General features: G+C 36.5%; 1 protein-coding gene across 1 annotated transcript; it reads right to left on the bottom strand.

Annotated features, from left to right (window-relative positions):
* Positions 1-128: 128 nt before the first annotated feature.
* On the bottom strand, positions 129-16,588 carry LOC145246460 (monocarboxylate transporter 12-B-like). Its single transcript, XM_080108078.1, has 3 exons — positions 15,864-16,588; positions 12,411-12,461; positions 129-1,023 (listed from the first exon to the last, which is right to left on the bottom strand). Exons 1-3 carry the CDS (start codon positions 16,528-16,530, stop codon positions 767-769), a joined length of 975 nt encoding a protein of 324 aa, XP_079964204.1. The 5' UTR covers positions 16,531-16,588; the 3' UTR covers positions 129-766.
* Positions 16,589-27,839: the final 11,251 nt, after the last annotated feature.

The following is a 27,839-nucleotide window of genomic DNA, read 5'->3' as shown; positions in this document are numbered from 1 at the left end:
TTTTTTTTTTCTTTTTTAATTATTTAATTTTTTTTTTTTTTTTTTTTTTTTCGAAATCCACCAGGTGAAATGCAACTTTTTCTTTTTATATTCTTTTTTAAAGATGTTAGTATGCAATGAGACTTTTTTTTAAATTTATTTGCGGGGGGGGGGGTTGAATCCTACCTTGTACAATTATAGGTCATTAGTATCATCTATAAATATAAAAGTGATTTTCATAAATAAATGTTGTTGGGGAGATTTATTATTAGGCTGGTCTGGTGTCAACGAGAGATGGAGAAAATTTAAGCTTATTTAAACCATCGGCGACTATGCAAGTCTGGTTCCCATAAATAGAACCTTGTAGAGTAGTTCTTTTTAACTTAGGATGAACAATACAGATTGGATTTTGGAATTTTTTCTAACTGTTTACACCCACCATCATGATGAGGTACGTCGGCACGGCAGCCGTTGATAATGATTTTCGTTGACAAGTCTCGACACGTCATTTCGAGCAACCTCTAATTTCCGTCGGTATTTGGACAATTCGAGCCCATTGTTTCGAGCAACGTGTGATTCCGTCTGCATTTGGATAATGTCCATCGGGATTGCCTGAAACGACGAACTTGGATTGTTGTGCCAGCGTATCTTGTCGTGTTGACGAGCATAAACAGTAAAACCAATCTGTTGCTGTCACATAATTGCTGATCAAAATTGCTTCTCATTGTACCAAGTCCCAGGGTATACTGGCCAGCTTACTGTGCTAATTTCTTGAGGCGACAATATATTAGAGGAAGCTCGATGTTTCCGAAGTGTACGTTTCCGATCTGTAACGTCCTGAAATCGTTGTTTCAGTCCTGAAACGACCCGATGGTTCACGGGTCACTTCCAACGTCAGATCGTTAAGTGTGTGGATACTTGTGCCGTAGTGGCTGATGGAACCGGATCGAGTTTTGGCGGGAGTCTGCACAATTTCATCCAATTTCCTCTTTTCCAATACGATAACCATCATACCGGTAAAGCAAGACAGGAGAAACGCCACACCTAATAAATAAATAAATCAATAATAATAATAATAATAATAATAATAATAATAATAATAATAATAATAATAATAATAATAATAATAATAATAATGTGTAGAAGGCACAATAAAGATCTGGAAAAGCCCATAAGTCATAACACAGAAAGATTGATTACCAAGGCGAGAGACACCAAGAACAACAATATAGGAAACGATGAACCAGAAACAAAAAAGACAAGAAAATAAAAGTGGGAAGAGAAAGTGCTACACTGACGATTTATTAGAATAACAAAAGAAGAGAACCATTAAACATATGGACAGTGTAGTGATATACAAATTAAGAATATGGACAAGGTAGTGATATGCAAATTAAGTATATGGACAGTGTAGTGATATGCAAATGAGGTATATTGACAGTGTAGTGATATGCAAATTAAGTATATGGACAAGGTAGTGATATGCAAATTAAGTATATGGACAGTGTAGTGATATACAAATTAAGAATATGGACAAGGTAGTGATATGCAAATTAAGTATATGGACAGTGTAGTGATATGCAAATGAGGTATATTGACAGTGTAGTGATATACAAATTAAGTATATGGACAAGGTAGTGATATGCAAATTAAGTATACGGACAGTGTAGTGATATGCAAATTAAGTATATGGACAGTATAGTGATATGCAAATTAAGTATATGGACAAGGTAGTGATATGCAAATTAAGTATATGGACAGTGTAGTGATATGCAAATTAAGTATCATTTACATATGAACAAATAGCTCATATTTATAAACCGACACCAACTAGAAGAAGTGGTTGTTGAACGCTTGCTTAGCGTTATACATGACATATCAATGGCGTTGACGATAGGATATTCTCTGGATTTTGAAACCCCGTAATACGTAGATACTTGGATTCGTTGTTTTGCTGATAATGCGTTGCTTTGCTGCTAATGTGTTGCTTTGCTGCTAATGTGTTGCTTTGCTGTTAATGTGAGAAGCAAAAAGTTGAAAGACCACAAAAAAGAAGGAGGGGGAGAATGAAATCACCGACTTGTTCATGGCTAACGTTGGTTGTAAAACAATTATGAAGGTTGCTACAATGGTTTACCCTCCAGAACTAGAAAAATTGACTTTCGAAGAAATAGGTCAGCTTATCAAGGGAAACATGAGGCCAAAGAAAAGACTGGTGATTGCAGAAAGGACCAAGTTTATGGCAATGAAGCAGGAAGTGGATGAACCGATAGTAAAATATTTACACTGGTTAAGAAGTGCGAGTAAATACTGTGACTTTGAAAAACTAGGAAAAGAAGAACAAACGACAGAAGAAGACTTAATTCAACTAAGATTAATTGAAGGTATGCATAATTCAGCACATAGATATAAGCTAATGGGACAGTTACAACTTACAAACATGTGTCTAGAATTTATACAACAGCAGGAATTAATACATACCTACAACCAAAATAAAGAAAATTGCCTATGAAGAAATAATGGTTGACACGTATATGGTAGAAACGAAAAGAAAAAAATGTGGAAAAATTCATGAAAGGAAAAAAGAAAAATGCCCAGCGTTTGGAAAAACATGTTCAAAGTGTTTAAAAAAAGAATCATTTCAAAGTAGTATGTAAAACGAAAAATGTGGAAAGAATAGAGGATGCAAATGGACAAATTTTTTATGTAAAGAATGGTAATATACAAAATACTGGATCAAGGAATGGAGACACAAAAATAAAAATGAAAATCAACAATTGTGTTGTTGAAATGCAACTGGATACTGACAGTTAAGTAACTATAATACCCAGAAATTTGTGGGGGGAATGGAAAAAACCGTTTTTTAAAAACAGCAACGTACAATTACACCAGTTTGATGGCTCGGTTATAGCAATTATGGATTACTTTGAAGGTTCAATAGAACTAAAAGAAAAATATGAAGTAGTACCCATTATAGTTACAAATTGCCGAAAAACGCATGGACTATTGTGGAATGATGTGTTAAAAATAAATTCAACGAAGTTGATGAATGAGATAGAAATGGAAAAAACAGGAAAATTAAAAAATTATGAAGCTAGACTGAAATTAAAAGAAAATGTTCCTCCCTCCTACCACGAAGCGAGTAAAGTACCATTGCATCTATTACCCTTAGTAGTAGCTAAGTTTCGAAAGTTAATAAAGGGAGATTTATTAGAACCTGTTCCTTCAGGAGGAAGTAAATGGACATCACCCATTGTGGTATTAAAAAAAATGGCCGTGACTTGAGAATTTGTGGAGATTATAAAATAGAGGTGAACCATAAAGTTTGCGCCGACTTGTACCCTATTCCGAATGTGGAAGTAGCTTTACATAAACTTGACGGAATGAAAGTATTTTCGAAGATAGACTTAAAATCAGCTTACCACCAAATTCCCATAGATGAAAATTTTAAAGAAGTGACGACCATAGACACACCTATAAGCTTGTTAAGGTGGAAAAGGATGCCATATGGCATAAAAACGCAAAGTGCAATTTTTCAAAAAGCTATTGAAAAAGTAATAGGAAATGTTGAAAATACCATCTGTTATCAAGACGATATATGTGTTGGAGATTTAAATGAAGATGATTTAAAGAAAAAAACTGAAAATATACTAAACTGGCTAAGAGACACTGGCATGACAGTAAATATAAAAAAAAGTGTGTAACCAACAGTAATGAAATATCATTTTTGGGTTACTCAGTATCAATGGAAGGGATCTCTCCAGATGAAGCGCTAATAGAAAAAATTCTAAAAGTTGCTACACTAAAATATAAAAAAGAGTTAGTCTTTCTTGGGTTTGGTAAATTTTTATAGAAAATATATATCAAAATATAGTGAGTTGACAGAACTATTTGCGAAGTTAAGAAAAAAGAAAAAAAGAACACCAACAGAAAGCCTTTGAAAAGTTAAAACAGATTCTGGCAAAAAAGCCAATAGTACAATTTTTTTACCCTAAGAAGCGCATAACTCTAACTACTGACGCTAGTGAGCATTCCATATCCAGTATTTTCTCACAAGCTGGTCATCCCGTAATGTACTTATAGAAGAGATTAACTACGACTGAATACAATTATTCAAATATAGAAAGGGGGGCACCAGCCATAGTGTGGACAACGGACAGAGCAGAACAGTTCTTGATGGGGAAAAATTCCTGTTGAAAAGTGATCACAGAACACTGGAATTTATTTTCAACCCAAGAAAAGAACTACCGAAACTTACAACGTCCAGAATATTACGTTAGGCGATCAGACTGACTTAAGTATGTTTTTTTTTTTTTTAATTACATTTTCACCCAAAACAAGGCACATTGCCACTTTGGTGTAGGGGGCTACTATCAGGGGAAACAACTACTGGGGTACTATGTAGGGATTTGGGCAGCAAGATGTTGGTTCACGTTGCACTTGAACTTCTGCATGTCAGTACAGTTGGGGAAGCAGTGACCTGGAATGAAATTCCAAAGTCTAGCGGTTCTGGGGAAGAAACTACCAGAGTAGAAAGATCTTTTACATCTAGGGATCTCTATAGTGTGGGGGTGGGATTTTGCAGCTTGTCGGGTCTGTCGAGGGTGTTCACGTCGTGGGGACACAAGTGCTTGCAGTTCATCAGAGCATTCACCATTAAAATACTTGTAGAACAGGCAGAGGGATGCAACGTTTCGTCGATGGGCCAGAGGCTGAAGCTTAGATGCCAGTTTAGTCGTTGGCCATTGCTATAGGTGGTAGAGAAGGTTTCTTGTAATTATTGAATGAAACCAGTTTAGTCTTGGCGGCATTGAACGTGAACATCCATTTTTGTCCCCATTCCACTACTGATTGGAGGTCATCCTCTAGTATTTCTGCCATTACTTTAGATATATGTTCATGTGCCTGCTATAGAGTGTGGTGTCATCAGCATATATACCCATCTCAGAGGCAATTTTGTCGGAGAGGTCATTTATGAATATCAGGAACAGTAGAGGTCCAAGGATAGAACCCCGAGGCACTCCCGCATTTATATCATATTGTTTAGATTTACGACTGTCAAGGACAACCTGGATTTTTCTCTTATCTAAGAAGGATTTAATTATGTTAAGTATTCTACCAGTGATACCGCATGATCTAATCTTCCTGAGGAGACCCTCATGCCATACCCTGTCAAAAGCCTTAGATATATCTAGAGCTACCGCTCTGCCCTCTCCCGCTTTGTCCAGTGAATGGTATATGTGTTCAGAGATTACAGTGAGTATGTCTGCTGTGGAACGAGCTTGTCTAAATCCATATTGTTGGTCGGTCAGAAGTTTAGCATCTGTAAGGTGCTGGACTAGAGCATGGTTAATTAAGGTCTCAAATATTTTGGCAAAAAGTGGGAGGAGGCTAATAGGGCGATAATTTAATGGGTCAGTTCTTTCGCCAGAATTCTTGAATACTGGTACCACAGAAGCAGTTTTCCAACAGCCTGGAAAGCAAGATTCATTAAGGCATTTGTTGTAGAGTTTGGAGAACTGGAGCTACTTCGGTTGAGCACTTTTTTACTAGCACAGCTGGGATGAGATCGTGTCCACATGCTTTTGAAGTGTCAAGGTTTTTTATGATAGCATGCACCTGAGCAGGGGTGATTTTCAGATCGTCTAGCGTGGCGTCTGTCCGCATAGGAAATTGAGGTAGGGGGTAGTTGGAAGGGTCCAGTGTGGAATTTGAGGCAAACTGACTGGCAAGCATGTTAGCCTTTTCGGTTGCTGAGCAAACAACCTCGTGGTTGTTGGTTAGTGGGGGAATTGTTGATTGCCCATTATTTACTACACTGTTGTAGATTTTCCAGAAGTCACGAGTTCCTAGTTTTTGTGCTTCAATGCGTTTTTTAGTGGTTTCCGTAAATTCCCTCTTAGCTGTCGCTATTTCTTTCTTAACGTTACTTCTAGCTTCTATGTACTTCTGTCTGTTTGAACTGGACTTATGTCGGTTAAACCTGCGGAATGCATGCTGCCTTTGAGCAATGGCAGTTGTGCAAGTCGAAGTAAACTATTGGGGAGAGTGGGGCTTGTTATAGAATTTCCGCATGGGAACATGCACTTCGATTGCAGTTTTGAACCATTCAGTGGTCTCGTTTGCACATTGTTCAGCAGGAAGAGAAAAAATATTTCCCCATGGGGCGTCTCTGATAAGATCTCTGATGGCTTCCCAGTCAGCCTTTTTATAATATCTCGTTGTTTTGAGCACTGGCTCTTCAGTTTTGGGTCTAGAGTTTAGGGCGATTTAAACCATTATCACTGCATGATCAGCGTTCCCAAGTGGGCTGTCGGCTTTCGTTATACAATCATCAGGAACTGTGGTCAAAAACAGAACTAAAAGTGATGCGTGTTGTTCTTCCTGATCAGGGAAACGGGTTGGAAAAGTAACAATTTGCGATAGGGAGTGAGATATAGAGAAGCTATGAGTTGTTCTGCCCGCTGCATCTGTGTAAGTAGAGAATCCAAGCCAGTTTTTGTGATGGACATTAAAGCCACCAAATACATGTACTTGGGCGCTAGTGTCTATGCTGCCAGATACTTTGTTTATTATGGTGCAGTCTTGGGTCGAGGGAGAGCGGTAGAGAAAGTAAAAGTAGCTAATGTTGTGTTGCATAATTAGTCTAAAGCACATAAAGGCTTGATCATCCGTTTCTAGGTTTGTTTCTCTAGTCAAGGGAAGGGTATTACGAATGTAAACTCCAAGTCCGTGCATGTGTCTGTCAGAGTCCTTACGGCAGAGTGGGAGATATCCAGGCATGTTAAAGTAGTCAGAGGGGATGGAGGAGTGTAGGTTAGTCTCACTCAGTGCTAAAATATCCGGGGTATTTGTAAGGAGAAATGCTTCAACATCAGCTAAATTAATTCTAAGCCCACGGATATTTGTGAATGCAAGCCTCAAGGGAGGAGGCAAGTTGGATTTGTTTGACCCTAAGCCTGGTTTAAGCTTATTTTTAGATTGTACTGTCATCATATTTTTTAACGAGTTTCAGTTAGGTTAGGGGGGGCCAAACAGGAGGTTATACAGAGTATCACACATGCATCACAAGTAGACCATCAGCTGACCCCCCATCAACTAGGACTGTGGCCTCAGGAAAGCCCACCGGGGATGAGTGCAGGGTCCCTTTCCATGCGTTACATGGCACTGCAAACATCCAGATGGAGTAATATTTTTGAGAAACGGGATACCAAAAACATTGGTGACGGATAACGTGCCAGAATTTGAATGCTGATTTGCATAAATAGTTTAGAAAAATAGGATGCAGACCTTACAAGACCCCTCCTTACCACCTTCAAAGTAACGGGATAGCGGAAAGGATGGTCCAGACGGCAAAGAAGAGCATAAAAGCATGCGTGCAATAGAAAGAGCAAATCGATGCTTTCCTACAAAGATTATTAAGTTATAGAAAAATTCCACGTGCAGGCAGGCCAGAAAGTTCATCTGCCTTAATGGGCAGACAGTTAAGGTCCCCTTTAACTTTGTCATATCCCACAAATCAAAAGATGTGGTACAAAAGAAATGGAATACGGAGCTGAGACAGCAGAATTTATTATGCAGAAATTACATAATATTGCAATATATTAAATAAAGAAAATGGGAACAGTGTTCTAGCTCATGCTGATCAAATAAGACCCCAAGTAGAACAATCGGATGAGGAAATGCCTTCAGGGCGGCCCATTGTTGACGTAACAGAAGAGTTACTGCAAAATGAGACTGCGGAGGAAGAAGTAGAGAGAGACGAGGGAGAAGAGAAAGAAGTAGAATGGGACAAGGCAGAAGAGGAAGATCAGAATATGCAGGAGGAACACTGCGATTATAGGGAATGACGTTATATATCCAGATCTCCAAGGAAAAGGAGAGAGATAAAGGAAGATGTTCAGGGGGGGGGGGGGCACGAGAAGAAGTACAAGAAGTACTCGCAGCATAAAGCCCCTCCGTTATAAGGAGATGTAGTGATATGCAAATTAAGTATCATTTACATATGAACAAATAGCTCATATTTATAAACCGAAACCAACTAGAACAGGTGGTTGTTGAACGCTGGCTTAGCGTTATACACAACATATCAGACAGAGAAAGAGAATCCCAGCGAATACTACACCTCGTACATGCTATTAAATAGTTCAAACACAAACCAGAGACAATACATGAAAACGAATACCACAAAATCTTTTGGGACATAGAGATACAAACAGAAGATAAACTCATCCAAGGCGAAAAGGTCGGATGTCATAATAATTAACAAGAAGGGAAGAAACTGCCAAATTATAGATTTTGCTGTCCCAGCAGCCCACAGGATGAAGATCAAAGAGACAGAAGAGACAAAGAGACAGAAAAACGATACAAATATGCGGAATTGCCAGAGTATTTAAAGGAATATGAAACACGAAGAAAATCAGTATAATACCAATAGTTGCAATAGGAACAGTTTTTAAAAACTTGGAAAAAAAGACTAAGAGAAATTAGAATCGACGAGAAAACTGAGATTATGCCACAAACGGTAATGCTGAAAACAGTTGAAATCTTTAAGAAAACTAGTGTAGAAACTAGTCCACATGAGTGAAAAATTCAAACCGGGCATAAATAAACTGCAATAAAAATGAAACAATAGAACTGGTACACCAAAAATGAAATATGCATCGCGACAAACCCCAGAAGAAAGTCGCTGGCAGACAAACCAATCTTTTCTACTTTCCCCATTATCCTACCGGCTTGGACAAAGATTTACTGCATTGTGACAGACGCTCAAGGAAATCAGTTCGCAGGCAGAAGCCATTCTTTCAGAGTCGAAAAGATCCAGAATCAATGCACTCAATAATATAATATAATATGTAGAGACAGCAGCCTAATGTGACCCAACTAGCCACGGTAAGAAGAGATGAAACCAGGAATGGGGTTACAAGGAGCTGGGGAAGCGAAATAGGAATTAGAGCCCTTTTTATTTTAATGGCAGACCCAAAAACGCCGGATCACCCGGCCAATTTGAAGTGAGATGTCGTGGCCGCCAATGTAAAATGTATTTCCTTTGTAAAGGGAAAAGTAAAGTCGAAAATATGAAACAATATTTCCATGAAACATAATGATTTGGAGATATTAGCAGATGTTTGTATCCCGATCTGATCTTTAGGGTTAGTACAGATATCCGAGTGTGTAAGACGGTTACCTCCACGGTAACCGTTGTTAGTGGAAATTTACTTGATTTGGGTGTGGGGAAATGTAGCTGAATATCCAATCAAAACAAACCACAGTGTCTCAGATTGGACAGTGATTGGTTGACTGGGACTGCATTGCCCCGGTGTGGTCCTACTCACTCTAAACCGCTACATTTAAGCTCGTGAAGAGCATGAAAAATTAGATTTTTGGAGAGAGTCTGCAGTGAGTTGACGCGAAGAGACTATCCACCGCTTCCCCACATCGCTGTTAGATAAGCACCTGTCTGTTTACCGGTTGAAAAAAATCGATTATAAAGAAAAACTGACTAAGACCCATTCGTCGACTGTTTGATCACCAGAAAGAAAAATCTGGCAGGCGACATTTTTTTTTAATTTGATTCTCCTGTGAAAAACTGTACATATTTAATATTTTTATTTTTTTCTTTTGTGAAAAATTAATTATACGAAAATTATAACCAACGTCGGTCATTATTGTTAATATTTACAATTGAACTTTAAAGAACAACCAGTTTGAATAATACCAGTATAATACCAATAGTTGCAATAGGAACAGTTTTTAAAAACTTGGAAAAAAAGACTAAGAGAAATTAGAATCGACGAGAAAACTGAGATTATGCCACAAACGGTAATGCTGAAAACAGTTGAAATCTTTAAGAAAACTAGTGTAGAAACTAGTCCACATGAGTGAAAAATTCAAACCGGGCATAAATAAACTGCAATAAAAATGAAACAATAGAACTGGTACACCAAAAATGAAATATGCATCGCGACAAACCCCAGAAGAAAGTCGCTGGCAGACAAACCAATCTTTTCTACTTTCCCCATTATCCTACCGGCTTGGACAAAGATTTACTGCATTGTGACAGACGCTCAAGGAAATCAGTTCGCAGGCAGAAGCCATTCTTTCAGAGTCGAAAAGATCCAGAATCAATGCACTCAATAATATAATATAATATGTAGAGACAGCAGCCTAATGTGACCCAACTAGCCACAGTAAGAAGAGATGAAACCAGGAATGGGGTTACAAGGAGCTGGGGAAGCGAAATAGGAATTAGAGCCCTTTTTATTTTAATGGCAGACCCAAAAACGCCGGATCACCCGGCCAATTTGAAGTGAGATGTCGTGGCCGCCAATGTAAAATGTATTTCCTTTGTAAAGGGAAAAGTAAAGTCGAAAATATGAAACAATATTTCCATGAAACATAATGATTTGGAGATATTAGCAGATGTTTGTATCCCGATCTGATCTTTAGGGTTAGTACAGATATCCGAGTGTGTAAGACGGTTACCTCCACGGTAACCGTTGTTAGTGGAAATTTACTTGATTTGGGTGTGGGGAAATGTAGCTGAATATCCAATCAAAACAAACCACAGTGTCTCAGATTGGACAGTGATTGGTTGACTGGGACTGCATTGCCCCGGTGTGGTCCTACTCACTCTAAACCGCTACATTTAAGCTCGTGAAGAGCATGAAAAATTAGATTTTTGGAGAGAGTCTGCAGTGAGTTGACGCGAAGAGACTATCCACCGCTTCCCCACATCGCTGTTAGATAAGCACCTGTCTGTTTACCGGTTGAAAAAAATCGATTATAAAGAAAAACTGACTAAGACCCATTCGTCGACTGTTTGATCACCAGAAAGAAAAATCTGGCAGGCGACATTTTTTTTTAATTTGATTCTCCTGTGAAAAACTGTACATATTTAATATTTTTATTTTTTTCTTTTGTGAAAAATTAATTATACGAAAATTATAACCAACGTCGGTCATTATTGTTAATATTTACAATTGAACTTTAAAGAACAACCAGTTTGAATGATTTTACTTTTTAACAGAGGAAAGAGGAGCAGAGACCATCCACGACTGCACCCAACATCATATCAACCCAATCTTGGTTAGGGTCCTAGTCATCAAGAACTACACATTGTGTGCCTTCGTCAACTGAGGGTTGAAGATGTTATATTGAAATCCACGAGAAGGATTCGACCCACATGAAAACTTGACTGTCATATTAGTAGCCAGCGGCGTTGATATCTAGGACTACATATAGTGTAGTGTAAGGCAGGTCGTTAGGTTATATTGGTTGCCGATTCCAGGACATGCCTCAGCCAAGTAACATTCTTCAAATACAGTTGGGGCGTTCCACAGAGAAACATCCATCCAAGACGACTTAAAAAAATAAAATACTTTCTTGTAATCTATGAGAGGTAACCTCCTGGCGTTTGTTAGGTTATACTAGAAATAAAATGATAGTTGCGTTTTTGTGCATTGAACTGTTATTCGCAGTCAATTGATAGTTGAAGATGAAAATATTCAAAATTCATTGAGTTTATTGTTCCATAAGAAAAACTCTAATATATATGTGGAGTAAAGATTTCTTTCTCAAACTCAGCGGCCATTTTGTTTTTAGACCGCTGTGTCTACACATTGCCCAGTCTTCCTTAAATAAGTTCCCGCAAAAAAAAAACCCAGTCTTTGCATTTATTATTGTCTGTTTTATATCATTGTTTGTTATTTGCTAAAATAACAATGGTTAAATTATATACCCCGTTGTGTTTCCTTCTCTTCAAAAGCTGTCATTCGCACTTTAAAAGTCAGCGTTTATCTACTTTCATACGTGCGAGAATTGAACTTTCTTCCGCAAATAACAATCCTCAGAACGACTTAAAAAATAAAATACTTTCTTGTAATCGATGAACGGTAACCTCCGGGCGTTTGTTAGGTTATACTAGAAATAAAATGATAGCTGAGTTTTTGTGCATTGAACCGTTATTCGCAGTCAATTGATAGTTGGAGATGAAAATATTCAAAAGATTTATTTGTTCAAAACGAAAAACTCTTTTTGAGCAAAGCACATATTGCTTACGGACAAATACCTTAATAATCTAAAAAAAAGATGTCTTTCTCAAACTCAGCGGCCATTTTGTTTTTAGACCACAGTGTCTACACATTGCCCAGTCTTCCTTAAAAATACCCTCAACCTTTACATTTACCATTGTCTATTTTATATCATTGTTTGTTATTTGCTAAAATAAAAATGGTTAAATTATATACCCCGTTGTGTTTCCTTCTCTTCAAAAGCTGTCACTCGCAATTCGAACTTCAGCGTTTATCTACTTTCGCACGTGCGAGAATTGAACTTTCTTCCGCAAATAACAATCCTCAGAACGGCTAGTAATAATCTCACAATGGATCGAATGATTACACATCCACAGATTCATTCAAAAGTTACCGTACCAGCGACGATGAATCCAACTTCAAGAAATGGTGTAATCGCCATCATCCAACCTGAAAAATAAAATTGGCAGAGAATAATTAATTGAATTTAATATTGATAGCCAATCGTCATAATTGTTTAATGGCGTAATGCTCTATTGCACGTAAATGTTTTATGTCCAAATCAAACTTACTGTTGTATTATTTTTGTGTTACTGTTGTGCTAAAAAAATGACAAAACTGATGTATGAAAACATGATGACATATATTTATTTTTTTAGTTTCGAGGTGAAGGAAGCATTGGAATTGAAGTTAACCAGTCGATTCTGTTTTTGGACTTTGACCATATAAGCTTTTTAAACACACACTTTTTAGATAATATACGTACACGAAATAAGTATTATAGATGCACGTGCATATTGCAGGGCTCTACGGACAAATTTATCTTTAGTTGACTTGTAACAACTAAATATTTTCGTTTACTAGCAAAATAGAAAAGTTATTTTTTGAATATGACATCTTCGTCCTGTGTAAAGTTTTTTTCTGTATTTTTCTTAATAGGTGTAATTCTAAATATAAACATATAACAGCCTTCGTTAAAAAATAATAATATATTGTTCTATTAAACTTTTATTATTTAAATAAATTAATTTTGTTCGTTTTATTTAAAAAAAAAAACAGTTGAAAAGATACTTTTCACTCAGTAGTCAACCTTGGAAGATTGTCAGTAACAGAAATACAATCGCCAAAAGATAAGTGTTTCATTATTTCTAGTCGCCACTTTTGAAAAATGACTTGCAAATGCAACTGTTTCACTCGCAATGTAGAGTCCTGATATTAGTGTGCCTATTTTATTAACCAGTAGATTTTGTTGATCTCGATTAAGACTAGTTTCTGTAAACTTTTTGAACACACCCATTCTGATATTTCATGTTTGCTTCCAATGTCATCACAAACATTAGTTTCGGCAAACGAGTGAGAAAGAGTGAGAGAGAAGGGGTGGAGAAATCTATAAATTTCGAACCCATTAACCATTAGACTTGTTGCGGGCCGGTCGTGATTCTCTTGATCTCAATTTGGACTAGTTTATATAAACTTTTGAACACTTACACAGCTACCTGTAAACCCCGTATTATGGCATTTCACATTTACTGTCAATGTAGCCACATCATTTGTGACATGCCTTCTATCAATTTTATTGTTTATTTAGCGGCAGGTGTATTCCCACGAGCAGATGAACTTTATGGATATCACCGCGTCAAATTACCAAATATTATATTTTCCATAGAGCTGTCAATCAACCGTGTTTTATTTCTGTCAGCTGCACGTCTGTGTCAAGTAGGTTTTATTAATCCTGCTATGGGATATGTTTCTCAACTTGGCGTAACGGATAACGTTCTTGGTAAATTTTGAATGGCATTCTTCTAGTGGTTGATGGTTAAATCGTCAGTGCGGGAGAATCTCAAAATGCAATTACATTTTAGGTACAGATGCGTTTTCATATCCTTAATAGTTCTTGAGATATCTAATATCAAAATGTGCCCAAGATTTTTGGAACACTCTGTATAATAGCTTGAATTAAAGTTAAAAAGGCAAAAATCAAGTGTAATGCTTCAATTGTGCTCTAAAAAGAAAAACTCATTTCGAATGCACTCCTGTCATATCAAAGAACCTATTATTGATTTTATACGTCAGGTTTTTCGGCTTGTGTAGTAATCATCATCATCATCATGACGGTCTCCTTGCCCGAACCAATGTGCCTCTTCCTCTCCAGAGCTTCTTGTCTTCCATCAGCTGCCTCAGATCTTCAGGTTCACAGTTGGCGTCGTGTGCTATTTGCTGGATGTACGTGGATCTAGGTCGTCCTCTGCTTGCGCGTCTGTGCCGTGGAGTCCATAGCAATACATCACTCACCAATTCGTGCTTGCTCCTCAGACAATGACCAACAAATCGTAGGCATCTTTCTCCGATGGTATTAGATATGGCAGGTAGGTTGCCATAAAGTTGCTGCTTCGTGGGATGATTTTGCCAAGATATATTTAATACTGTTCGTAGCATACGGGTGTATGTGCCGTCTAATTTTCTTTCCAATCTTTTGCTGAGTGTCCATGTTGTAGCACTGTAAACAAGGACAGACTCTACCATTGCCCTGAAGAACTGCCTTTTCAGTTTGGTAGTTAGTCCCGAAGTCCATACTAAACGCAGCACATCCAATGCGGCCCATGCTTTTGAGATGCGAATTTCGATCTCTCTCTCTCTCTCTCTCTCTCTCTCTCTCTCTCTCTCTCTCTCTCTGTCTCCCTATGGAAACTATGTTGCTACCCAGATACGTAAACTCAGCGACTTCTTTCAGTGTTAATCCAACCAGAGCCCCGATCTCTCCTTTCATATTGAAAGTCATAAACTTTGTCTTATCCGCATTAATGTGGAGAACAATGGCATTTGTAGACTTTTCTAGCTTATGTAACAGTGTTTGCGCATCAGCAGTGTTGTTCGCGAACAAAGCAATATCGTAGTAATATAACTTCTCAAATGGGCATGTGATGTTAGTCTGTGTAAGTTGTTCATTTTAGTCAAAATCGCCTGTTCCTTCTTTCATCGGATTTTTTTTTATTATCGATTGTCGATACTTATTGAAGACTTTCCGATAAAAAAAAATTATCCAAGAACACTGCCAGACACATGTGAAATTTCATGAAAATCGGCCTAGCCGTATTTGAGTCCATGGGGAACGAACTCAGAGTGACACACAGACAAAGGTCATTTTATATGATGGTCGAGATAGAAATTGTATCAAACTAACAAATAATCCATAGTAGTAGCTCTAACCACTAGATTATGTGAACAAGTGCCATTAATAAATAATATTCAAAGTGCCTTTATACATTTATATATTGACCGCTATTTTGACAGTATTTGTTTTTAGTAAAGGAATGGATCGCACGCTCAGTGCATGAAAGTACATACTTTTTAAAATAGGAGGATCGTTTCAAAAGTAAAGCCTCCTATTTTTAACTCAAACACTTAAAGAACTATGAAGACGGGAATGGCACAATTAAAACGAAGGACCTTTTGTCCTTCGGAATTTTTTTTTAAATAATCATCACCATTCTTAATGCACTTTTCGCAGGAAATTAATAACGCATATCTGCTTTTAGCGTACGTCCATGGCAAGGGCTGTTTCTTACAGTCTCACACCGTCAACACATGGAACAAAGAGATGAAACTTTCAGATTATGAATGCATAACTACAGTTATCATAACAATGCAATTTACAATCCCTTCTGATCGATTCGGGCGGAATAAAAAAAATAGGAGACATTACTTTTGGAACGACCCTCGTAACAATGTAGCGTGGTAATCGACAATAATCCGTTATTTTGGTGGAAGCACTTTGCCCTAAAAAGAAACAAAAAAAACAAAAAACAAAAAGGCAACTTCTTTTCCGAAGCAAGTATCCATACAATTTCTAACCTCCAAAAGGTGGTCCAATTAATGATCCGATTCCATTGACGAACATAAGCAATCCAAATCCAGTGGCCAACATCTCGACTCCAACTAACCTCGTCACGATTGGCCCTTGCACACAGATTGACGAACCTGTGTAGAGTCCATAAGCCATAGCGTAAAATACCTGTCCACTGTATGATTTGCCATAGAGTGGGAAGAGCAAAGAAAATAAAGCAAATACGCCATTCGGTCCAAAGTATAAGATGATTCCGTCAATTTGTTCGTCATTAGCAGCGATTCCACCGAGTAGCCTTCCAATCACACTGCTAAATCCCGATAAGGACAGAAGAAATGCGGCTTCATCTCGGCTGTTTCCGGTGTAGCTCGAATAAAGCGGAAGTGACTGGGCAATGAAGGCGTATGCCAGATTCCAGAAGAACATACTTAGAAGATAGACGTCAAACGAATAATTACGTAAGATATTTGTATTGAGTTTTGGGTCGTCGCGGGTTTCGTCGTGCAAATCATTTATGTGCTTGGCTGTCATCTCTTGGCGGTTGGGGGCAATTAGAGCACCAAGGACGCAGAACTGAAGACTCGCACCGCTTATAATCATCAAGGCGCTTGCCAACCCATAGTTGGTGATTAACATTTGAATTAGAGGTGACAATATCATCAGTCCGACACCCATACCAGCGGTGGAAATTCCTGACGCAAAGTAAAATCGTTTCTTAAAATAGTATCCAAGAGAAACCACTGATGTCGTGTAAGTAAAGCCTCTTCCAATACCTAAAAAGACAAAAACGGCAAAGATCTTTTTTAAAAAAAGAAAAGAAATGTATTACAAAAGAGAAACAGTAAAATACTTTTTATTATCTTTATTTTTATTATACAACCCAAACAAGACACATTGTCATTTGATCGTTAGTCGCTCTATGTAGATAGTTGAGCAGTGAGGTCTATTCACATTGCATTTAAGCTTCTACGGGTTAGTACATCAGGAAAGCAGGATACAGGGAGGGAATTCCAAAGTGTGGCAGTCCTAGGGAAGAGACTATTAGAGTAGAAGACTTTCTTGCATCTAGGGGCCTCAACGGTGTGATTTTGCTGCTTTTCAGGTTAATTGGAGGATATTTACGTCGAGGGGACACAAGTGCTACGAGTTCGTTAGAGCAATTATATTAACGTACTTGTAAAACAGTCACAGCAATGCAGTATTGCGGTGATGGGACAGGAGTTGGAGCTTGATCAATAGTGCGGGACCTATTAGATTTTAAACTATTTTTGGGTCATGTCTATGAGGAAAAACTGTGGTAGCTGCACCAGCCCAGACGTGACAGCAATCCTTCATGCAAGGGCGAATAGTGGTTTTGTAGAGATATTATTAGTAATATTTTCCTAGCACTGTAGAGAGAGAGACCACCTTCTTTGCAGCAGCTTTTGCAATGTCTTCATGATAATGAACGCGGGTAAACATTTTATGCAAAAGATGTTTTGTTTGTAAAAGGAAATTGAATACACATGTTCATTTCGGTTTCCGACTTTTGTGCGATATTATGGATTCACCAAGTCACACAAAGGCGATCGGAAATAGAATTGTTAATCAGTTGGAGAATGGCAGAGAAAACAAGTCATTTCCGCTTATCAATTACTCTGTGACAAAGGCGAGATTTTTAATATTTCTGATCCCGAGCCAATAAATTTAGGAGTCACAGTTAGTTTAGGGACAGTTTTCAGTTTTAGACAGTTGATGACAGTTTGCGGCTCGGACAAGATCAGGAGAGTTCTAGCAGATGAGTAGGTGAACTGATGAAGTTGCTAGAATGATGACCTCCGTAGACAATTGAGATGTGGACGTTAACCTTTGAAGGGTCGTTTTCCACGATGCTATCACACACACACACTCACACACACACACACACACACACACACACACACACACACACACATAACGTTGTCAGGAAACCAATACAGGTTGTGTTGAGTTTCAGTCGCAAAGGAGGCCAAGACAAAGAATATGAAAATATCTCCAACTCGCTTGTTATTTGTAGCAACAAAATTTATTTCCTCGTGAGTATAGCTGTGACGTCCTCCATGTTCTCAATGCCTTCACGAGATCTCGAACATTATCGCGTCTTTTTCATGAACGTTCTCTTTTATATAATCTTTTTCCTCCAACGGTGATGTGGTTTCATATGCATTTACGTACGCGCATCCGTGTTATATTACAGAGAGAGAGAGAGAGAGAGAGAGAGAGAGAGAGAGAATACACTTAATCCATACACAAGGTGTCGGAGTTTGTCTTTTCTTTCGTGGGTTTTCGTTGTTCTATTTTGTTTACACTTGTAAACAAGTACTGTTCCCCACCCCTCAGCAATCACCAAGAAAACACAGCCAGAGTGGGAACTAGAAGAAGAGAAGATGAAGGAGAAAAAAAACTACGTTGGGACCGGCGATTGTTGTGTACGATGGTATGGCTTCATATTTGCGTTTACGTGCGTGTAAAACGGATACACATTGTAGACATGTGTTTCTATTAGAATGCTTGCCTATTTTGTTAGAGAGTGTGTGTGTGTGATCTGTGTACACGCGTTCGCTTAGCATTGTGTATAGTAGTTTGTGAAAGTTTATCATTGCGAAGATCTTAGGCCAGAAATCGGTGTTAGCTTTCATAGATATCCACGCATGTCTTCTGTGGAAGAAAAATACCAGAGCAAGCACTAGAAAGAGTTGTGTTTTGGTCTTTATAGTATGCACTAAATTTTCTGCGGCTTTGATTTGTTGAAGGGACTAAAGAGTGAACCTTATGTTTACTTTCAGCAATCTCGTAATTTGCTTCATTTTGTCCTTTAGTCCTCACATTCTATTAGAGATGTTTCTGACAAAGAGAAAAGAACTGCTGTTTTGGGGTCAGAATCTATTCATCTATTCATTTATCGTTTGTTAGTTTTGGACCTTGAAGTAGTATCTTTTTAATTCCTTACATCAAGTGGCGTCATACCTTGTTTGATGAAAACAGCATTCACTACTGGTGTTTTTTTTAACAGAATTAATCCTTATTTTTTGTTAATTTATTTTATTTATTTTTATTTAATTACTTATTTATTTTTTAGATATATACTTAGATATAACTTTTTCGGTGATGAGCTAATTCTACCAAATGGCAAATATGCTATAAAAAAATAACACGGATAAGACGGGACTCCTAATTGATTGATATTATAACTCCCGCCGGAAAACAGAGATTGTTCCTTTGGCGGGAATTTGACTTTACAGGCAGTTGCTAACAAGACTTTGGACCGAACGGCAACTCATTAATTGGTCTTCTATTTTGAACTTAACTTTAGTTCTCTTTTAATCGTCTAATTAATAATGAGATTGACGAAGAAATATAAACTTTCATATGCCAGTTAATGGAAATTGAACAATTGATTAATCATCAAACTGTTTATTCGTGCTTCTTTTCTCAAACTAATATGTCTACAAATGACATAACTACCCGCTAAATTAGCCCATCTTGATTTAGCAAGACGGAACCAAAATGGAGCCCCTCCAGCAGATAAGTCCTTGTTCTTTAAATCGGGTTATTTCTAGCAAAGAAGGCGATAGCTGTGTTAGTTAATTTCTCACAGGGCATTACTTCGTATCGCTCTCAAAGTGAGATATACTGAAAAAGCCACTACTTTTGGTAGGTTTACTGTGGCGAAGACTTGCCTAACTTGAACAAAAGAAGGCGAATTGTGTGTATACGTGCTTGTTGACATGATTATTAACATGATTGTTGACATGATTGTTGACATAATTGTTGACATGATTGTTGACATGATTGTTGACATGATTATTAACATGATTGTTCACATGATTGTTCACATGATTGTTGACATGATTATTAACATGATTGTTCACATGATTGTTCACATGATTGTTGACATGATTATTAACATGATTGTTGACAGGATTATTAACATGATTGTTGACATGATTGTTGACATGATTATTAACATGATTGTTCACATGATTGTTCACATGATTGTTGACATGATTATTAGCATGATTGTTGACATGATTGTTGACATGATTGTTGACATGATTATTAACATGATTGTTCACATGATTGTTCACATGATTGTTGACATGATTATTAACATGATTGTTCACATGATTGTTCACATGATTGTTGACATGATTATTAGCATGATTGTTGACATGATTGTTGACATGATTGTTGACATGATAATTAACATGATTGTTCACATGATTGTTCACATGATTGTTGACATGATTATTAACATGATTGTTCACATGATTGTTCACATGATTGTTGACATGATTATTAGCATGATTGTTGACATGATTGTTGACATGATTGTTGACATGATTATTAACATGATTGTTCACATGATTGTTCACATGATTGTTGACATGATTATTAGCATGATTGTTGACATGATTGTTGACATGATTGTTGACATGATTATTAACATGATTGTTCACATGATTGTTCACATGATTGTTGACATGATTATTAGCATGATTGTTGACATGATTGTTGACATGATTGTTGACATGATTATTAACATGATTGTTCACATGATTGTTCACATGATTGTTGACATGATTATTAACATGATTGTTGACACAATTGTTGACAGGATTATTAATATGATTGTTGACATAATTATTAACATGATTGTTGACATGATTGTTGACATGATTATTAACATGATTGTTCACATGATTGTTCACATGATTGTTGACATGATTATTAACATGATTGTTCACATGATTGTTCACATGATTGTTGACATGATTATTAGCATGATTGTTGACATGATTGTTGACATGATTGTTGACATGATTATTAACATGATTGTTCACATGATTGTTCACATGATTGTTGACATGATTATTAGCATGATTGTTGACATGATTGTTGACATGATTGTTGACATGATTATTAACATGATTGTTCACATGATTGTTCACATGATTGTTGACATAATTATTAACATGATTGTTGACATGATTGTTGACATGATTATTAACATGATTGTTGACATGATTGTTGACATGATTGTTGACATGATTATTAACATGATTGTTCACATGATTGTTCACATGATTGTTGACATGATTATTAGCATGATTGTTGACATAATTATTAACATGATTGTTGACATGATTATCGCATAAACATGCAAGAACATCGATGAACTATGATATAGTTTTCTTCAACAATCAACATCTGTGGTTTTCTTCTTCGTCTCCTTTAACCCTCTATTTTGATTCAAATAAATAATCTGTCACGCCTCAACGCGATACGTACGCACGAATCGCCTTCTTAAGCGAAGTTTTCAGTTCTTTAAGCGGCTTGCTTTTTATGTAGTCCAGGATAATATCATTTGCGAAAATTCATGTAACTTTCGCGTGAACGCTGAGCATAAAGTCAACTGCGCGTCGCTATTTGGGTTTGTCTGTCGTTAAGTAACTGAACTCTACGAAGCGCGCAGACACGTGGGCATTTCTGTCAGTTTCGTAATCACTACAATTTTTCGAACAAGTATATTCGTCATCGGTCAAAACGAGGCAAAATCGAGCGCGATATTACTTATTCTGACTCGGAACCGAGAAGGGGTCAAAAGAGGTAGTTTTTAGTTGAGCAGCAATTTCGTCTCATGACTGGCCCAGATTAGATATATTGTTCGGAAAAAAAGAAATATAGAAAGAAAGGGAAAAGCAAGAGAAAGATAAATAAGGAGAGAGCGCTCTTGTTTGCTGCGCATGCGTTGTCTACTAAACAGGATAAGATTCCAGTTACAAATTATTTCTTTAATTAATTGAAAAATATTAAGGACACAAATTTTCAGATTTTTTTTTTTCTATTGACCTTGATAATTTCAGAAACGTTAAAGGGAAATTTTAATTAAAACGTACATAAAATTGGACGTTTACTTTTAGGCTGAAAAGGAATTTATTTTTCTGAAGTTGGATCCTCTATAAGTAAAGATTTGGACCACAGATTTGAGTGCTGAGCAAAACGGGTTACAATCAGTGGACAGGCCCTATCGTTTACGTGAAAAAAAAAATTAGTTTACACAGACTTTTTGTCACGGTAGTGAATGCATTTTTAGAAACATACAATTATTATCTGTCACCTAAAAAGACATTGTTCATTCAAAAGTATTAAGAGTTATATTTCTTGGATTAGATCCAAGTTATTTCCCTTTACTCATACTAACCTGAAAGAAAACGCAATTCTCTACTTCCGGAAACTATATGTATAAAGTCGCATTAGTAATATATATATATATATATATATATATATATATATATATATATATATATATATATATATATATATACATACATAAAGTCGCATTAGTAATATATATATATATATATATATATATATAAAGTCGCATTAGTAATATATATATATATATATATATATATATATATATATATATATATATATATATATATATATATATATATGGCGATCAAGCTACACTGAATATTCCGCGTTTCATCCACTCTAGGATTCTTCAGGCGTACGCGCGAATTATGTGGTTGTCTGTCGTTTTTATATACGCACCTTCTATTGAGATTTTAGTTAACCAATCAGCTTTCTAGTATCCACCGCGCCCTTCCTATCAGCTAATGGACATGCACTTATAGAACAAAGGCCCATTTGACCTCTGGTTGACCTGATTCTTTGTGTGTATTCTATTTAGCCTGGATATCTAGTGCCTTGACCTGTTTTAAATTTAGGTTACTTTTTTATGTTATATATATATATATATATATATATATATATATATATATATATATATATATATATATGTATGATAGTTTTTGTATATGCATGTTTATTTATTTTATTTATTTGTTTGTTTATTTTCTATTGTTTTCGTTAGTTTTAAAATTATTTTGTATCGCTATCCTAGAGTAAATTTTATCCTATGAACACAGTTATTTGCTATTTCTCTCCTACAGTTTAATAGATGTTCAGGTTCTTTAAAGTACAGGATGGCAAATTTTTCATGAAGGCATAATCTACATGGGTCGTCTAGGTCTCTACAGTGTTTGCTTGTCTTATTTTCCATTCGACTATCGGCGAACGGCCGCTTTCCTTGAGTTCCCAGTATTTATTTGCTAGCGTTGTTTTTATACGGTGTTTTTTTATTGTTTAATGTACTTTTGTGGTCATAATATCGAGTTTTGAAATCTAAGTAAATCATACCTACGTAATATTTCTTGTTATTCGGGTTTTCTTTCGTAAATATTGTGGCCTGATAAACTATGCTTTTGGTTAGACATTTATTTTGAAGTGCGCAAAGTGTGCAGTATCTACAGTTGTATTTATCTTGTTCGTTATTAGTATTTTTATTTTTATTTCTAGTATGGTTGTTGTTGTCCGGAGTTGGTTTATTATTATTATTATTATTATTATTATTATTATTATTATTATTATAAACTAACACAAAAGACACATATATAACTAGCAGAAATAATAATAATAATAATAATAATAATAATAATAATAATAATAATAATAATAATAATAATAATAATAATAAAAAACCAACTCCGGACAACAACAACCATACTAGAAATAAAAATAAAAATAAAAATACTAATAACGAACAAGATAAATGTAGATACCGCACACTTTGCCCATATATGTAAGCATGGTATGGATTAGTGTTTGTACGTAAGTGTATGCTATCTGTGTGTATATGTGTATGTCTGTATATGTATATGTACGTATGTATGAATGTCTGTGAGTATATATGTGCTTATATTTGCACTTATGTTTAGGTTTGATAGGTTGATATACAAGTAATCAATATACAAATAGTCAAAATTAACCATGCATGGGCGACCACATACCCAGCCCCACATTTAAATTAACTCCCCCTTTATAAAAATATTTTTAAAATATATATAATTAATCACAGTATATAAAGCACTCACTCAAATATCAATTTCAACTCAACGAACAACTACACAAACTCATCCATAGATCGCCTCCAAACAGATATATATGTATTTTAAATAAAATTTAAACAAACATAATTAAACTAGATCAAACTACGACAACAAACGTATTTAACTGACTTATCTTAACTAACCAAGTCACCTTTAAAATATACACTCAAAATTAAAAGAATCCAACCTTAAACTTAATTAAGTAACCCTCCAAACATTCCATATTTTCACACCATGACTCGTCTCTATCTCCACCTCATCAGCTCACCCATACCCACGGCAAAAACAGCACACCCACCCTCTAACATGCACCCCCCCCCATTGAAAATCACAAGAATATCCATCTTCCACTTGAACTTAAAACTTGTGGCTTCATTAAATACTTTTACATGCAAAATCCGATCCCGCATTTTGCTAATTCCTGCCTTCCGAAGAGAAGGAGAGTATTTCTTCGAAACTCCGCGGATTAAGGACTATCCACTTATCTTGTGCTTCCTTTTTAAAATTAAATATGTTTTTAACTCTTTTTCAAGATGTTTTTTTTTAACATGTTTTATTAATCATTTGTTCATATTTATATATATATATATATATATATATATATATATATATATATATATATATATATATATATATATATAAGGTTTGTTGTTGTTTTTAGCGACATTTACAGCTTTGAAACAATGTTATTTATTTATTTCACTAGTTTTTAAAGAGTTATAAGCTTTTTTTGTTGTATACATACATATTAATATGATAAATATGTATGAGTCGCCCCTTATTTTATGTGATGTATTTTTATTTATTTATTTTTTTTGTTAAATAATATTACGTCCATTATCAATTGGAATGGGTGGCTCCCGTCTAGGGGAGGCCCCGTGTTTTGACAAGTTTCTGGGCTTGACATTTACTCCTCATCTGAAATGGAACACGTACATCAAGTCTGTTGCCAAGGTCGCTGGAAAGGTGGTGGGATCCTTCTACCGCTCCAGAAGATATCTCACTACTGATGCAATTCTCTATCTATATAAAAGCCAAGTGCGTGCAAGGATGGATTACTGCTGCCACATCTGGGCAGGAGTTGCTAAAAACAGCCTATCCTGCCTTGACAGAGTACAAAATAGACTTCGTGGCTTAGTGGAGGACGCCATTTTCTCTTCCCTGCAACCTCTCTCCCACAGAAGAGACGTTGCGAGCCTATCTTTGTTTTATCGTTATTACCGTGGCAGGTGCTCGTCTGAGCTCCAATCTCTGCCCCCTCGCCAATCTTTCACGAAAAACACCTGTCTAGCTGAAACCACTGTCAAAAATTTTCCCCACTCTTTATCTGTGCCTAAATCCAAACGTAGATTCCATGAACAAAGCTTCTTTCTTAGAACTGCACGCCTGTGGAACTCTCTACTGCTTGCCTGTTTCCCTCCTGACTACAACCTGGATGTCTTCAAGTCCAACATAAACAAATTCCTGATTAACCGCCCCCATCCTAAGTAATGACACTTTATCAGATCTCCAATACTAATAAATACTGCAACACTATCCCATTGATTACTGTACACAAAATAACCCTTATCCCTGAGTGGCTTCTGGGCATTGATAAGTGGTGAGCTTCATGTAAAAATATATATATATATATATATATATATATATATATATATATATATATAGGTAGCATACAGAATAATCAATTTTTATACGAAAGGCGGAAATTTCAATTTCGTCATGTTTTAATCTTTTTTTTTTTTTTTTTGTAATTGCGCATACGCCCAAAAAATCTAAAGTTTTGATAAAATAATAAAAATTAAGTAAAACAAAAAGAATGAATGGCACGACCATCGATATGTGCACAAGTTGCAAATATTTTTCTGCTACAGTAATATTTTGAGAACAAAATCGAAAATTCTCGAATTATATTCGACAATCGTACTTTTTATATATAAAAAAAAGTAAGATTTTTCTTTTATATAAAAATAAAACTTTATCGACAAAAACGAAATAATTTAATATTTAAATGAAAAAGTCACTTTGGTATACATTTTTTAGTATTTTTTTATTACATAAGTCCAACTTTGGTATTTTTTTTTTTTTTTTTTACATATATATATATATATATATATATATATATATATATATATATATATATATATTACACATTTTTTCTTGGAGTCTTCGATAGTTCTTCAAACGGGGGCTTTTTCTTGTTTTTAACAACCGATTCCTACCTTACCGACCGATCAGTGGATGAGCACTTTCACACGGGTGGTGTGGGGCAGTGGACAGCCTTCTCAAAAACTCCAAACTCTCCAAAAACTTGAGCTCAACTGATTTTTCTTGATGTCTTATGTGTGGAGGGGTGGTGTACGTCGGAACGGACATGGGGGTTCCCATCAAACCAACCCTCGCTCGCAACGTCACATTCTGGTTCGTCCTGGTTGAATAGTCAGCCAATTAGGTAAATTTATATTGTTAATGTACTTTTTTCAGAATAAACAATGAATTCATGAATGCCTCAAGGGAGATAGATATATAGAGAATTATAGCTGTCAATGTCTGTTCCAAGCAGGACACCACTTGAATAAATTACTTATTCGACTTGAATAAATTACATCATAGCCCTTGGGAGATATATTTGAATAAAGTTTCGGTGATTTCTTCCCTAAAATGCCGTTTTGTAGACGGTGTTTTTTTGTTTGTTTTTTATTGCATTTTCACCCCAAACAAGGCACATTGCCACTTTGGTGTAGGGGGCTACTATCAGGGACATAAGCATCAGGGGTACTGTGTAGGAAGTTGGGCAGCAAGATGTCGGTTCACGTTACACTTGAACTTCTGCATGCCAGTACAGTCGGGGAAGCAGGGACCTGGAAGGGAATTCCAAAGTCTAGCTGTCCTGGAGAAAAAACTACTAAAGTAGAAGGCTCTCTTGCATCTAGGGATCTCTACTGTGAAGGGGTGGGATTTTGCTGCTTGTCGGTTTTTTCAGGGGTGTTTACGTCGAGGGGGCACAAGTGCTTGCAGTTCGTCAGAGCATTCACCGTTAAAGTACTTGTAGAACAGACAGAGGGATGCAACATTTCGTCGAGGTGACAGAAGGACCTATCAGATTGGTGACTCTCTTTTGAACCTTGTCTAGAAGCGAGAGACTAGTGGCAGATGCACCAGCCCAAATATGGCAACAATACTCCATACATGGGCGAATGGTGGCCTTATAGAGATATAGGATACTTTCAGGCGTTAATAGCTTTCTAGAACGGTAGAGAGAACCCACCTTCTTCGCAGCGGTCCTGGCGATGTTCTCAATGTAATTGCTCCAACTCATGTTTCCTGTGAACGTTAGGCTGAGAAGTTTAAAAGATGTACTTTCAGATAAAGAGTCATTGGCCATTGCTATTGGTGGTAGGGAAGGTTTCTTGTAATTATTGAAGGAAACAAGTTTAGTCTTGGCAGTATTGAATGTGGCCAACCATTTTTGACCCCATTCTACTACGGATCGGAGGTCTTCCTCTAGTGTTTCTGCCATTTCTTTAGATATGTGTTCATTTGTTTTCCTGTCGTGTCTGTTATAGAGCGTGGTGTCGTCAGCATTCATACCCATCTCACAGACAATTTTGTCAGGGAGGTCATTTATGAATATTAGGAATAACAGAGGTCCAAGGATAGATCCCTGAGGCACTCCCGCATTTATATCATATTGTTTAGATGTACGACCGTCAAGGACAATCTGGATTTTTCTCTTATCTAAGAAGGATCTAATTATGTTATGCATTCTTCCAGTGATGCCATATGATTTGATTTTCTTGAGAAAACCCTCATGGCATACCCTGTCAAAAGACTTAGATATATCTAGAGCTGCCGCTCTACCCATCCCGCTTTGTCCAGTGACTGGTATATACGTTCTGAGATTACAGTTAGGATGTCTGCTGTGGAACGGGCTTGCCTAAATCCATATTGTTGGTCAGCATCTGTAAGGTGATGGACTAGAGCATTGTTAATTATGGTCTCAAATATTTT

Source organism: Euprymna scolopes, chromosome 24 (assembly GCF_053919585.1).
Source record: "Euprymna scolopes isolate OS-2025 chromosome 24, ASM5391958v1, whole genome shotgun sequence".
In the NCBI taxonomy this organism is placed as follows: domain Eukaryota; kingdom Metazoa; phylum Mollusca; class Cephalopoda; order Sepiida; family Sepiolidae; genus Euprymna; species Euprymna scolopes.
The sequence above is the reverse complement of the archived record's forward strand: the minus strand, read 5'-3'. Positions and strand labels throughout refer to the sequence as shown.